Source organism: Diorhabda carinulata, chromosome X (genome assembly GCF_026250575.1).
Source record: "Diorhabda carinulata isolate Delta chromosome X, icDioCari1.1, whole genome shotgun sequence".
Lineage (NCBI taxonomy): Eukaryota > Metazoa > Arthropoda > Insecta > Coleoptera > Chrysomelidae > Diorhabda > Diorhabda carinulata.
Window position 1 is genome coordinate 30,372,698 of NC_079472.1, and position 14,906 is coordinate 30,387,603.

General features: G+C 29.8%; 2 protein-coding genes across 3 annotated transcripts; both read left to right on the plus strand.

Annotated features, from left to right (window-relative positions):
* The first annotated feature begins 1,502 nt into the window (after positions 1-1,502).
* LOC130900921 (protein ovarian tumor locus-like) lies at positions 1,503-14,441 on the plus strand. 2 transcript variants are annotated; one of them, XM_057811924.1, is made up of 10 exons: positions 1,503-1,635; positions 1,688-1,829; positions 1,890-2,074; positions 2,134-2,288; positions 4,503-4,796; positions 6,189-6,417; positions 6,473-6,656; positions 6,713-6,992; positions 10,398-10,751; positions 12,922-14,441. In XM_057811924.1, the coding sequence occupies exons 2-10, from the start codon at positions 1,704-1,706 to the stop codon at positions 13,122-13,124; spliced, it is 2,010 nt and encodes a 669-aa protein (XP_057667907.1). In that variant the 5' UTR covers positions 1,503-1,635; positions 1,688-1,703; the 3' UTR covers positions 13,125-14,441. The 2 variants fall into 2 exon arrangements, with proteins under 2 accessions (XP_057667907.1, XP_057667908.1); XM_057811925.1 differs by having other exon boundaries at positions 1,695-1,829.
* Positions 7,464-8,842, plus strand: LOC130900922 (uncharacterized). Its single transcript, XM_057811926.1, has 5 exons — positions 7,464-7,802; positions 7,859-7,975; positions 8,026-8,263; positions 8,367-8,466; positions 8,521-8,842. The coding sequence occupies exons 1-5, from the start codon at positions 7,547-7,549 to the stop codon at positions 8,785-8,787; spliced, it is 978 nt and encodes a 325-aa protein (XP_057667909.1). The 5' UTR covers positions 7,464-7,546; the 3' UTR covers positions 8,788-8,842.
* Positions 14,442-14,906: the final 465 nt, after the last annotated feature.

A 14,906-nucleotide genomic window follows, 5' to 3' on the forward strand; every position in this document is an offset into this window, starting at 1 on the left:
ACTATTTTGAGTTTAAACATTGTAAATAAACTTTAATATTTCTCAATAAAACGCAAAATTCTCACAATTTTCCAACAAAATCAGAGAATTATAAAAAAAAAGTTTCTAATCGAAAATTAACATTTTTATAACCTTCGTAAATATGACAAATAGCTGTGTTCGAGACCCTTCTCCAAAAAAACTTTTACACGTAAACAATTGTAAATCTTATTTGAAATGCTTATGATCTGCTCACCGAGTAGGAATTTTATATTAAATTAAGCCTCAAATTAGTTAATTTTAATAAAGAGACCACGACCATGCACTTATTTAGTATGTTATGAACGAATCATTAATTCAAAACACAACTACAAATGTATGTACTAAACATACTCAATAATAAAAAAGATTAGGTTAGGAAACCAATTTTAAATTGGATTCAACTTTATCAAACACAACACTAAACTTGTATAAAATCTTTAGAATAAGAAAAAACTTTCCATTACATTACAAGATAAACGGCAACACAGATCTATCACGTGATCGGATTTTTTTAGAGCAAATAAGACATAAAACTTCAATTATTGTAAGCAGATTTCTATGAATGTTTTCCCGAAAATTAATATAAATTTGATACATACAACAATTTGTCTATTTTGTTACGTCTGCACTTTTTTTTGTGAGGTAAATCGCTTGGCTCGTTTCATAATCGTGTTCAACTGGCTGCGCTGTTGTCAATTTTTTTTTGTCGGGTATTTTATCTGATGGACCGAAACATACATAATTTAACTATCATTTTCCCCAATCCTTATGTGTACATAGTTGATGCATTTCATTGTATCAACTTTTTATTATCATTTTTTTATAGATATTATATGTTTCTTTTCGTGAAGAAATTCTTAATTCCCCACGGTATCATCATGTTATAAACTGATGTTACTGTTTTAGGCAATATGTATACGAGCTTAGTCCGTATTGTAGGAAATGAAATTACACCAAAAATCATTTTTATGTATACATCTAGAATATTGAAATCAAAAGCAACTATGAGATAATTAGATTTCATTGATTTATATTTTTGATAAATCGTCTTCATTTTAGGCATCTTTCGATCGAAAATTAGTTTAAAAAAAGAAACAGGTAGAATTTGACTTAATTCGTGTTTCACTAATTTTATTTCAAATACGCCCTCTAGAGGTGAATCTAAACTTTCAAAATAAGTTTCACGTTTTTCTTGAGGCCAGTTATCCATCTGAACATCCAACTAGTTCAAACGTGAACATTTCTAAAACAAAAAAGTAACATTCTCTATAATCGTTTTGAATTCGACGATTCTTTTCGTATACATATTTAGCAATAAATTATAAACTATATCAAGAAACAAAGATTTTTTTATTATATGTTTGCTATTCCATTAAAATATTTTTAAACACGGTTTTTAATTTATACTGTTTTTGGTGGAATTGTTTCAACTATTTAATAATTGTAGGCAAATAGAAATGGCAATAGCGCAGTAAAAAATTAGTAGACAAATCGCCTGTCTGTAAACTACACTTATAGATGCGTGTCTGAATAGTTTTAAGTTTTATTTGAAGCACGTGGTTAATAGAAATTGTTATATTGAGTGATTTTATTACTAAAAAGTTCAAATAAATAGTAAGTAATTATATTATCTTGTATAAATATAAGAATTCTTTTATATTTTTAGTTATAAGTCGAGTATAATGTATAAAATAGGTAAAAAAGGGAAAAATCCAACCGCAGTTGATTTTTGGTTAGACACCCTTGGTTTGTATAGAAAAAATGTCGCGTATGATGAAACTTGTTTATTTAGGGCAATAAGCGAGCAGGTAATAAAGCCTGATTACAAAATTATTGCAAATTATGTTTGATTTATTATTTTTTAACAGCTTTTTGATTGTCAAATATACCACGAAAGGGTTAGGAGAGAATGTCTGTTATTTGCAAGAGAAAATTACACAGATTTCGTAGACGATGAATCTACTAGTAAATTTTTTCATCATTTAGATAAATTAGAAAAACACATGGTCGTGTGTGGTGAAATCGAACTAAATATTATAACTAAAAAATATAAGTAAGATATTAAACAATAACGATGAGTTTTTTTTTGACGTGGATTTGATTTTTTTTTAGAAAAAGTATTACGGTTTTTGATGCGACTGATCAACAGATTCATCATTATAGTGAAAATGAGTTTGATAAAGCGTTTTTATTGTGTTTGATGGATAGGGATCATTATGATGTGGTTTATAAGAAGGAACATATTGAGGCAGCTGGTTTTTGTCAATGTAAGTCGTTTTCCACTCTTTTTTTCTCATTTTATTTTCATATTTTTTTGTTATATTGTATAACATATATGGTTAATAGGATTAGGAAGCTGTAATAATAATTAAAAAATTATTAATTGTACTTTTTCGTGTTTATCTGGTTTTTTCGATATAAAAATAGAAAAATTAACATTTTTTTTTCAAATTATTCATTTTTGTGCCGGATTTATGGAAAAAATTTAATTCTTATCAGTTTTATGACTTTAAATGCAGAAAAATTAGCTTTATATTCAGTTTTTTAGATTTAATTTGAATTTTCATTGAAGGAGAATTTGGATTTATTTAAGTGACTTTTGGAACAAAAACACATTTTTAAAAATTCATCTTTTCATGGTGTTATTTGTTTTTAGAATATTTTTTATTCAAATTTTATATCAAAATTGAAATTTACAACTTTTGACAAAAAATTTCGAGAAATTAAAAATTTTTTCAACAAAACGTATTTTTTTAAATCTTTCTCAACCTGAAGTGCTATAACCTTTTTTTCAACAAACCCTTGTATATATTCAAATATTTCTCGAACTGAAATGTTAATAATTTCAAATTTATCAAAAACTACTAAACATACAAAAAATATTTAAAAAATTCTGTTTATTTTTGCCTTTTACAATTTTGAGGTTATGTTATGTTTAAATTTTAAATTCAGTTTTTTTCCATAAAACCAATAATCAAATCTTAGATCTCAAAAAAAAACAAGATGTAAGCATCTTTTCGTAGAAAACAGACGCATTTCCCCTTCGCTACAGTATACGAGGGTTGTTTGATCAGTTTCCGACCGAAAGAAAGAACATAACCTAATTTTCATTACTATTTTTCATCATAGTCTTTTTTTCAAGCGATGTTCTTACCTTTTTAACCTCACCAACTGTTAGTTGTTGTTTTTCTTTAAAAAAAATGCGTTTTTTTCACTTTCTCTTTGCGTAGACGTATGAATTCTCACAACGACTCACTTATACGATTATAAAACAAAAACTAAGCGTTCCGAATTTAAATGGTGGTGCTGACATCTGTAGGTCGAGTTCGGAAACTTTTGAGACAACCATCGTACACGATTAATTTTTTTCTCAGTAGATCACGAAATTTTATAATTATTAAGTTAGACCACCCTATATAATGTATAGGGTCGGTAAATAAGGTCGGCCATATTTCAGGAACGGATTATATTACAGTTTCGGGAAAAAAAGTATAACAAAAGTGGTCCCGGAAACACGTGAAAATTATTTTCAAAATTTTTCCAATTAAGTTGCACTTTATATACGATAATCGATTTCTTTAGCAAATTATGCCCATTTTTCATTTCACAAGTTTCAGTCTATCTCTTTAAATAAGAGGTGGGGGAGAGTGGGAACATTTTGATGGAAAAAATGCTTGTCCGGTTCTGCTTATCGGAAATTTATAAACTTGTTGTTTGGAAGAGCTTCTGTTCAATAATACAAAATATATTAATTACAAACAATTTAATTACCAACGTGAATGCTAGATGGCGTTGTTTCATATATTTGAGACATCGTGATTTTTTTTTGAAAAATTCAAATGGAAGCATAGAATTTTAGTTAGTAAAAAAATATTAAAATAGCGAAAACAGCATGTCGATATCATTTTTTCGTTTCGAGATATCTTAGAAAACGTGTGAAAGACGAAAACGTCTAGTAGGCCGTTTTTACATATCTTAAGATATCTCGGGACATAAAAAAGATATCGATATGCGGTTTTCGCTATTTTAATGTGAATTTAATTTACTTTATATTGACTAACTTAATTTTTTATGTTTCTAATCAAATTTGTTAGGAAATCACAATATCTAAAATATTTTAAACAACTCCCTCTAGCATCCACGTTGTTAATTAAATTGCTTAGAATTTATATATTTTGTATTCCTGGATAAAAGCGCTTTAGAACGATATCAAAATCGGTTAAGAAGAATCGGACTTACAGGCATTTTTTCAAAACAACGTTCCCACTCTCCCCCACGTTTTATTTGAAGAGATACACTCAATCTCATGGAATGAAAAATGTGCAAATTTGTTAAAGAATCGCATATAAAATGCAATTTAATAGGGTAGATTTAAAAAAATTGCTTTTTTAATTTCGTTATTTCAAAAACGATCAGTGTGTTTCTCGGGGGCGTTTTATTAGAAAAACAACAATTTTCGCATTTTCTTATCGTTTTTACAGCTATCGTGTACAAAACGTTATACGAAAACGTTTTTGGAATAGCTAATGTCGACGAAATTGTCCACAACATGTTATACGATAAAGGTAATATTATAACTCAAGCTGAACTGATGATGGAGAAGAAACGTTTAGAATCCGAAAATAAGGAACTCACTTTTGAGGAACTCCAAGAAAAATTCGATCTAAAAAATTTAGCACTCAATATAGCGCCGTTTCCATTTAAAATAGCCAAAGCTTTAGATCCTAATATTTATAGGAATATCGAGTATGATTCTTGGGGAGAGATGAGAAGGGGTATGTTTTTGAAAATAATCATTAGTTATCATCTCATTTTTTAAAAAATTCTCATCGTTTTTTTTTTATTATAAATTTTTTAAATTATTTACGCATTTATAAAATCTGGCAATAATGCGTTTACATGGCAATATCTCAATCACCTGATTTAAATTTCTATCAAATAATTTGGCAACAACGCGTCTAATATATTTGCATAAAAATATCTTAACACAATATCCAAATGTACTATTAAAAATGACCACGGGAAAGCGCGAAGTTGCCACGTGTTTGATAATAAAATAATGGCCGCCTACAATCAGCTGATCTGAATTTCCTTCACTGGGTTTCGAAAATTTATATGTCTAAGCACGGTAAAGACAATGTTTTTAAAGAATTCTGCTGAAAGTAAAAATAAAAATGTAAATTTTCAATGTATACGAGGGTTATAGTGAAATTTCGCTATTATTCTGATGAAAAAGTTATTCTTACAAAGTTTTTATTCTGGCAACATGGCATTCGTACCTCATTTCACATATTTAACTGTCAATTTTATTTCAAATTGAAGCGTGAAAAAATCTAATTTCATTAGAATTATGTTAAATACGAAATTCTGTAAAAATTTAAATAAATAATTTTCTACTTTATAGGATATTTAGTTAGTAATGAATTAATATTATCTATGTCGCATGCGCTCTTAAAAATTGTCCAGATACGTTCTGAATTTTTAGTGACGATTCTATTTTAGCGGGTAAAATCGATTTAATTCATTGATCCCGAATCGATTCTAACTATCGATTTTTTATTGAGTCGCCAATTTTTCAATATTAGGAATATTAATATAAAAATGATGAAGATATTAAACTTTTTTCGAATTTACCAGGTGATAACGCAATGTTGCCACGTGTTTCTGAATTTCGGTCATTTGACTTTGACAGTTCTATTTCTAAGCGCAGCAACGCAATGTTTCTTTATGTTATATCTGTCTAAAATCAAGCGATCTGAATTTTACGTCAATCGATTTGGAAAATTCATATTTCTAAGTGCGGCAACAAAATTTTTTCTACGATTTTCTTCAAAATAGTGACGTCAATGACAGTTTTTAAATTTATACGAGGTTAATCGTAAAATTTGATTAAATACGTAAAAGTGTTCGTGTTAATTGTTTATTTATATCATTGAAAGTCATTAATGATTGAAAATAATGGAATTTAACTTATGAATGAAAAATTCAACACTTGACAATGCATTGTTGCCTATATCTTGTGAAAAATTAATTGTTCAAAATCAGCCGGCTAGAATTTTATACAACCGACGAAAATTTTTCAATTTAACAATAAAAATTGATTAAAATTTCAATATTTATACGACGGTGATAGTGAAATTTCGGTGTTTTTCGGGATCGCGTTTTAGAATGGCGTTTAGGTGAATGGTACCACGGGGACAATAAATTAATTTTGGGCACAAAATGTATTTACCACGATATACGTTTGAACGAAAAATTCGATTGTTATATCCAAGAGATGATTAAAAACGAAAACATGTGCGTCATTTATCTGACTAAATTAGCCGAAAAACGAACTGTCAAATATACAGATTTATCCCCCGAAGACGACGCCAAACCGTGGCCGCTACCCTATAGGTAAGACCTGTCGCGCTAACCCGAGAAAGTACTCCAAATATCGTACTATTTCAAGGTTTTCAAAAAGCGTCGTTATCAGTCCAAGTACGCCCCCCACGGACAGAATCCTACCCAAACCAAAAAGGCGCAACAGGGATAAAAAAAGGACTAAAAGTGAAACTAGTTTGCTGTCTTCAAGTTACGCGGCAAAACAAGACCACCCAGTAGATAATATCGACGCTTATATTGGAATTCCTCTGGTGAGCTCACGAATCGCGCTAAAAATTCTTCGTATGTAAAATTCGTTAAATTTCAGCAAATACAGAATCCTCATAATGATAATATCACGTATTGCACCGACGAAATGGCAACGGAGCTACAATTGGATCAAACAACTCCTATTTCCCCCAACGAAGTACAAGAAAACCTAACTGACGATAACTCTCGTTGGTACCAATGGCAACCCTACATCCAACCTCAAACAGATCCGTTCGTTTGGCCTACGATACCCGGGCAAACTCAAAATGTGTATAATTATAACGTTAAACCGATGATCGCTTCTGCTCCAGTCACCCCGAGCGTTATTCCCTATCACGGTAAGTAGAATACAAATTTTTCACTAATTTTAAGTATTTTTTTATTGAAAACGCAACGCTGTAAAATTCTTTGAGTTTCGTTCGTTAATATTACTTTAGTTCTATGGTTCTGTTTCTATGATCATAGTGTAGTACAAAATGGCAAATGTGTATTTGAGTGCGTCTAAAAAAAGGAAAAAATCCATTGTCCAGAACGGAACACTGATTTAGTTCTATGATCAAATCTTTAAATATACCGTTACGTTGGTGATCCCTTCTGCTCCTGTCAACCCTAGCGAAGTACGATTATTTTTTTGCATTAATTTTAGGTACTTATTACGTTTTGTTCGTTTTAATTCAGTTCTATGGTTGACATCAGTTCGGTTGTTTTGCAGATAGAGCTACTCGTTCCGAATCGATTCTATTATTATCTGTTTAATTCTATGATTATAGTGTAGTTTAACGCGTTTAAAAAGAGGAAAAAGTTCCGCTGTCAGAAGTGTCAAAAACAGCAGGAATAATTCTATTTTGATTTGTTTTTATCAAATCTATTAACGCATTTACTTATTTTAATAATGAATAACGAAAACGTGTGTTTAACTTGTGGTAAAAAATTTTCTTGTCAATCGAATGTTAATAAACACGTGAAACTAGTACATAAAGAACCTCATCGACAAATCATCGGTTACGATTTAAACGAAAATAGTACGTACCAATGTCTCGAAGGCTGTGAAATATCATTTAAATACAACCAAGACTTGATATACCATTTAAAAGTCGTACACGGCATCGATATGGAGTTCGTAGAATTAATATTTTCTACTTTCGAAGGTAATTATCCGATTTATTTCGTTATTATTAGACGCGACAAAGTGTAAGTATTTCAGAATTTAAGACGTGGTTAGAAACCGAAGAAATTATGTACGGTGTACAATACGCGAGGTTAACAGGTTGGAAGAAATCTTTCAAACACGAAAAGTTGTATTACGACTGTGCTAGAAGTGGTGAGTTGTCGCAATTTGTTGGTAAACAAAATGTGATAGGACGTTTTCAGGAAAACAACAGACTAACAAGGACAAACCGAAAATTAGGAGGGGTCGTAAATCTTTCAAGTTGAATCGAAATTGTACGAGTAAAATAATTATTACGAAACATTTAAATCCTGATTTGTATCATGTTGGATATTATCGGACGCATTATGGACACAGCTTGGATGATACGAATAAAAGAATTCCTAAACAACAGAGGGAGGAAGTAGTTAGGAGTCTTAAGAGGGGATTGTCACCTACGAGGTAAGTTTTTGATGAAATTTCTTCATTTTTGTATTTTAATTATATTTTCATGTCTTTTGTTTAATATTTTGATATTGAGCTTCCATCACGTCATTCCTTCCAGAATACTCGAATTAGAAGCCGAACGCGATAGTCTACACAGAAAAAAATTAAAAAGGCGAGACATCAACAATATTAAACGATCTTTGAAACAACAAATACCGGTAGTAATAAATGAATACGGTGATTAAAAGAAAAATTGTATCGAGATGTTTCAGGCGACAGAAGAAACTCCTCGAATCAACGACGTCATCCTATTAGTCGAAGAAGTAAATTCTGCGAATGAACGAGAATCTTTATTAAAAGAAATCGAATCAACGGCGCTTCAAATTGTTACTAGTTCCGAGGGGTACGATAACGGATCGTTGGTGTTGTTATTGGAAAATTTGAAATCTGTAGCTGCTACAGTACCGCCTATAGATACTGACGTAGCAGGGGGAGACATGGATGCAGCTGCAGATTTGAAATTACTCGGAATACAATGACCGAAAAGTGAAAAGTTCAAATTAGGATGCTACTAATAAAATTATTTGAAAATTTGACAGTTTTTTTTCCTTAATCGATGATTTTCCTTCATTTGATTTTTCAAAAAAATGATTACTACAAAAACTATTTTTTTTTCAATTTCTACGTTGAAATTCGAGTATTTGAAAATTAGTCGCCCCTTGTAACTATCATATTACAGAATTAGGTGATTATGATAGTTGTCGATCGATTTCGCAAAAATTAAGGCTCAAATTTTTGGAAATATTTGATTTAGGTGTTAAAAATGTGATGAAATTGTTTTTTTTTCCTTTTCAAAACATTTTTTTTTTTTGAAAAAAAAGTCGATTAGAATTATCTGTTTTTTGTATATCGAAAGAAATATTAAAAAAAATTGGTCTCATTAAAAAAATCACACGGACTAAAATAATGCAAATATCGAGTTTCTTTTTTAAAAATACTATTATCAAGATTTCTTCTATAGTTAAAAAAATTGAAAACTATATCAGATGCATAATTTCTGAGGTACAGGGTATCGAACTTGATATATCTTTGATTAAATTTGGGATCAACTTGGCAAATTTAGAAAATCGCATGGACTAAAATATTAAAAATATCGCGCCCGTTTTCCAAAAAAACTCTTTAAAAGAGTCCTTCTCTTGAGAAAAAAATCGGGAATGAATTTGAATGCATGGTTTCTGAGTTACAGAGTGTCAAATTCCACAAATTCATAATAAATATTTAAATCAACTTTGTTGATTTAGTAAATCACCCGTACTAAAATAATATCGAGTTCATATTCCAGAAAAACTCTTTGAAAGAATCCTTCTTTGAAGAAAAAAATCGAGAACAAATTCAATTGCGTGGTTTCTGAGTTATAGGGTGTCCAATACGACATATCAATAATGAATATTGAAATTAATTTATTAGATTTAGAAAATCACACCGACTAAAATATTGCGAGTATCGAGCTTATATTTCAGTGAAACTTCTTACAAGAATCCTTCTTCACAGAAAGGTCCGAGTCCAATGCGACCTATCAATTTTAAAACCTAGACAAAGCAGTAGTTTTAACAAAATCACACTGACTAAAATATGGCAAGTCCAGAAAAACTGTTTACAAGAATCCTTTTTTGAAGAAAAAAATCGGGAACACATTTGAATGCGCGGTTTTGAATTACAGGGTGTCAAATTCGACGCATCGATTCTGAAACCTAGACACAACTGTATAGTTTTAACAAAATCACACGGACTAAAATATTGCAAATATCGAGCTCATATTTCAGAAAAAACTTTTATCAAGAATCCTTCTTTATAGGTAAAATTCGGGAACAAATTTGAACGCGTGATTTCTGAGTTACAGGGTATCAAATTCCACAAATCAATAATAAATATTAGAAACAACTTTGCAGCGTTATAAAATCACACGGACCAAAGTACAGATGATTTAGAGCCAATTTCCCGGGAAAACTTTCTAGAACTAATTTTAATGAATGATTTCTTAGATACAGGGTGTAAAAAAATGATCAAAACTTCGCTAGGGTTTAACATAAAAGTTTATTTTTTTTTAACAATCGGGATGAGTTATGATGTGAAATATTTTACATTTTAGATCACAATAATTATTCATATTACTACAACTACTCTTACCAAACATACCCCCAATGGACGTCTCCTTTATTCGAATTACAACCACCCCCTCCACCGAGAAACAAAACACAAGAACAAACCAACAACGAAGTGCCCCAATCCCCCCAACAAGAATTACCACAAGAAACAATCCAAAAAAACGATATCGCTAACAATTGCGATAACAACAATTTTCGTACAACCGAAACTGTTAACTCCAATTATGTCCAACAACCGGAAACGGCGGTTTGTTACACGCAACATTGCACCACGTGTACACCCGTCGAACCATACTCGCCGATGTCGCCTATGGTGCAAGTACCACAGATGGGACAAGGTAACGTAAACATTCCTTCCCAATTTCAAATAATTTAAACTCTCATTTTATTTTTATAAATCAGTGAAAATAATAAAAAGAAGTATGAACAACGTTGTCACGTTTTAAAATTAGTCTCAAGATCGAGAAAAAGTGAAATAATCTTGGTATTTGATTTAATAAAAATATTTTCATCTTAAGCCAGTCCGGTACTGTTGTTTGTTTACATTATCGAAATACTAAACTGAAATTTAAGTGAATAAGGAAACGTTGTACAGGGTGGGCAATTATGAATGACCGTAGGACGGATTATTTTACAGCTTTAGAGAAAAAAATTTAAAACAGAAACACGTGGAAATTATTTTCACAATTATTGGTGGGAGGATTTGAAAATATAAAATTGAAAAATAAATTTTTTAAAAAAATCTACCAATTAATTGGTGTTATATATATAATAATCGAATTTTTCAATAAATTCTGTGTGAATTTCGTTCCACAAGTTTTAGTTTATCTCTTTAAATAAGAGATGGGGGAGAGTGGGAACTTTATTATGATCAAATGCCTGTTCCGGTTCTGCTTATTCGATTTTTATAAACTTGATGTTGTTTGAAAGAACTTTTGCCCAGTAAAACAAAAAAATTTTCTTCTAAATTGTTTTGTTATTTTATGTAAAATATAAAAACTTTATCGAAAAATATTTTTTCACTATTTAAAGCCGTAAAATGACTAGAAATCTCCAGTTCAGCTACTTTTACTATATTTTTTTCAACAAATACGTTAAATGGAACATTTTGATACCATAACCACGAAGGTTTTCCAATTTTTCGATTTTTTTCCCAAAAAACCAGTTGAACACGAAATTAAGTTAGACCACCCTATATAATGTACAGGGTCGGCAAATAAGATCGGCCGTCGACCATATCTCAGGAACGGATTATATTACAGCTTCGGGGATAAAAAGTATAACAAAAGTGGCCCCCAGAAACACGTGAAAATTATTTTCAAAATTTTAGGTACACCACTATGAAAATATAGTATTAAAAAAGCAAGTTTTTTCAAAATTTTCTCAACTAAGTTACATTTTATAAACGATAATCAATTTCTTCAACTAAATCTGTCCATTTTTCATTATGCAAGTTTTAGTCTATCTCTTTAATAAGAGATGGGGGTGAGTGGGAACATTTTAATGAAAAAAATGCTTGTAAGTCCGGTTCTGATTATCGGATTTTTAAAAACTCGATGTAGTTCGAAAGAAATTTTTTTTAATAAATACAAAATAAATAAATTCCAAGCAATATAATTACCAACGTGAATGCTAGATGGCGTTGTTTTAAATATTTTAGAGATTGTGATTTATATTTACACATTTAAATAAAAGCACAAAATTTTGAGTAAGTCTTTTAAAAATAAACTAAATTAACATTATATTAGCGAAAATTGCATGTCGATATCTTTTTTTCGTTTCGAGATATCTTAGGAAACATGTAAAAGACGAGAATTTTTCATTTTATACCATTGAAATACTTTTTGTCGCCTGTCGTATTCTTACAATCATATCATCTTTTATCGTAGTTCTATTTGTCTAAAAGAGATCTTTCATTCGACCCTACAAATAAAAATCCAAGTAAGTTAGGTCTGGAAATGTGGGTGGCTAGAAAAATAAACTTCCAAGTTTTATCTGCCTATGCTGTTGTTTGACCAACATGTACTTTTTTACGTATAATTTAAGCTTTCATTTACTGGAAAAATTTTTATCCATGTTTACATTTCGTAAGATAACTAAGCAGAACCGGATTCTTAAAGGCATGTTCCCACTCTCCCCTATTTCTTATTTAAAAAGATGGACTAAAACTTGTTTAATGAAAAATGGGTAAAATTTGTTGAAGATCTCTATTAATGTATATATAAAGTGCCACTTAATTGAGTAAATTTTGAAAAAAAAATTTTTAATTCCATATTTTCAAATACGGACCTGAAATTTTTAAAATAATTTCCACACTTTTCGTGTTTCCCTTGTAATTATAATTTTATTTGCCCACCCGGTACAACTTTTTTATATTTATATAAATTTTTTAGCTCGGGAATGTAAACAATCAACAGTACCGGACTGGCTCATATGTTTCTATTCGAGCTAAACATTAAACTACTTTTTTTTAGTTAAATCGATTTAGTTTTGATTTTCTTCATTTAGGAACTTCTATATTGTACACTGGAGCACCCCCACCTCCTGCGCAACAGGAAGTGACCGAAGTGTTATTGCCAACAACGCCAGTTCTATACACCCCCCCAGTCGAAGTTCCTTACGTGCAATCCTCTCCTTATGTTTATCCCCCAACTCCTCCCCCTTCTTGGCCGTATACCCATCAAGGGTTTATATTTCCACCCCGAACGTAATTTCCGAAATTATACCTCAATTTTTGAATAGTTTGGAAGAATTCATTTTGATTTGTTTCATTTTTTAATGGTTTTGTTTGTACAAGGTGATTACAATTTTCTGATGATATTACAGAAATTACTTTTTTTTAAGTACAATCTGTATAAATGTCGATTTTTCTAGAGTTATTTTTTTGTTAATATTTTACGTTTATTAGTAAAAATATGTGAATCGTGCTCATTTTATTTTGAAAGAAAAAATTTATTTAGTTTTTTCAAGACTCATGTATGTATAAAAACGCAAATAAAATAAAATGTTTTTCTATGTAAAAATTATGATACAAAACTTTCAATGCACTTTCACGCCACTGATCTTGTCATCACGATATTACAATGCTGTCCAATTTATAATAGTCCAGAAATGTAAGAAAATGTTAACATAACCTAAAAAATATTATTACTCATAACGTTCATAGATATTCGTGAATTCTTCGGCTGTGACGTCATAGGGTATTTGTATCAAATTTTTTTTAGTATTTGTATACCCCTTGTATTATATATTACTGCCGTTAAACAATAATTCGATTTTTCAAAAAAACTTCAAATTTTGTTTCGACTATTTGAAACATTATTTTCGTCGGATTTTCATACAGGGTGGACCAAATTTATATTTCGTAAAGAAAAATGTAGTCAGATATTTTTTTATAATTTATGTGATATTTAAGTGACATAAATAGTAGAATATATTAGTGATCATTCCAAATCACTATAATTTTTCGTAAAAAGTGCATATTTAAAAAGAAACTTGAAGAGAACTTAAAACTTGGTTCCTATTTGTTCATTTTTGAATTTTTTGTTGTTTGATTGTTTCTAACTTTATCATAACTGTCAAAATGACATTTGATTTCAGTTTCCAAATCTACGAATTAAAAATTTGTTATTTATCATGTAGATTTTGTGTAAGAAAAGTCACTTCTCAATTGTTTTTTGTTGTTATCGTTTTGGACGCACTGTATATTTAGGTATGTGAAAAAATATGAAATTAGTTGTTGATATTCCAATTATAGGTAATATATTGTGCCTTAAATATTTTTTTCATATGAAACTATCATAAATAAAAGTCCTAATTTGTTTTTTATAAATAAAAAAAAATCATATTCGAGAACAAAATATTCTATTTATATTGAAATTCCGATTTTAATTAAAAATTGTTTTTTATATAATCAAAAATGAGCGTTTTATAATTAGGGCATTATAACTTTTAAATGTTTCTCATATTATTCGAAATTTACCGATAGTTATCCAAAATAAAATAAATCGTTTTTTTTTATTTATTTTTATATTGAGAATATATTTTGTTTTTTTTTATATTTTTTATAAATTTATAATAAAAGTATTGAAAAAAAGCATTTTTTATTTCATAACATGCTTTCCTAAAAACATTTTTTTATTAAATATATATGAACGTCAATTTATTTTTGAAATTTCTTTTATATTATAGATACGACCCTGTATATGCTTCTATCAATCAAATCTTAATAAAAATAACGTAACTGTACGGAGGGTAGAGGTAAGGAGAACCATCTCTGTGCTATAAAAAGTGTACATCGAATTCTTTACGTTAGGGAGGCGCTACTATCGCATTAGTGTAAATTTTCGATTCTAGTCATTTAAAATGTTTTAACACTGCATATTCCAATAAGACTGAACTGAACGATCATATGATATCTCGTCCGACAGGAGCGCCATTCTGGTCAAATTTTGAATTAAATTTACAGACTAAGCAGCTCCCATATGAGATTG

What these genes read in the sequence shown, in the direction of transcription:
- LOC130900922 (XM_057811926.1), top strand. Translation starts at nt 7,547, where the DNA reads ATGAATAACGAAAACGTGTGTTTAACTTGTGGTAAAAAATTTTCTTGT. An exon ending in TTACGACTGTGCTAGAAGTG is followed by an intron (nt 7,976 to 8,025) that starts GTGAGTTGTCGC and finishes GGACGTTTTCAG; the next exon opens with GAAAACAACAGACTAACAAG. An exon ending in AGGGGATTGTCACCTACGAG is followed by an intron (nt 8,264 to 8,366) that starts GTAAGTTTTTGA and finishes CATTCCTTCCAG; the next exon opens with AATACTCGAATTAGAAGCCG.
- LOC130900921 (XM_057811924.1), top strand. Translation starts at nt 1,704, where the DNA reads ATGTATAAAATAGGTAAAAAAGGGAAAAATCCAACCGCAGTTGATTTT. An exon ending in GGCAGCTGGTTTTTGTCAAT is followed by an intron (nt 2,289 to 4,502) that starts GTAAGTCGTTTT and finishes TCGTTTTTACAG; the next exon opens with CTATCGTGTACAAAACGTTA. An exon ending in GAGCGTTATTCCCTATCACG is followed by an intron (nt 6,993 to 10,397) that starts GTAAGTAGAATA and finishes TTTACATTTTAG; the next exon opens with ATCACAATAATTATTCATAT.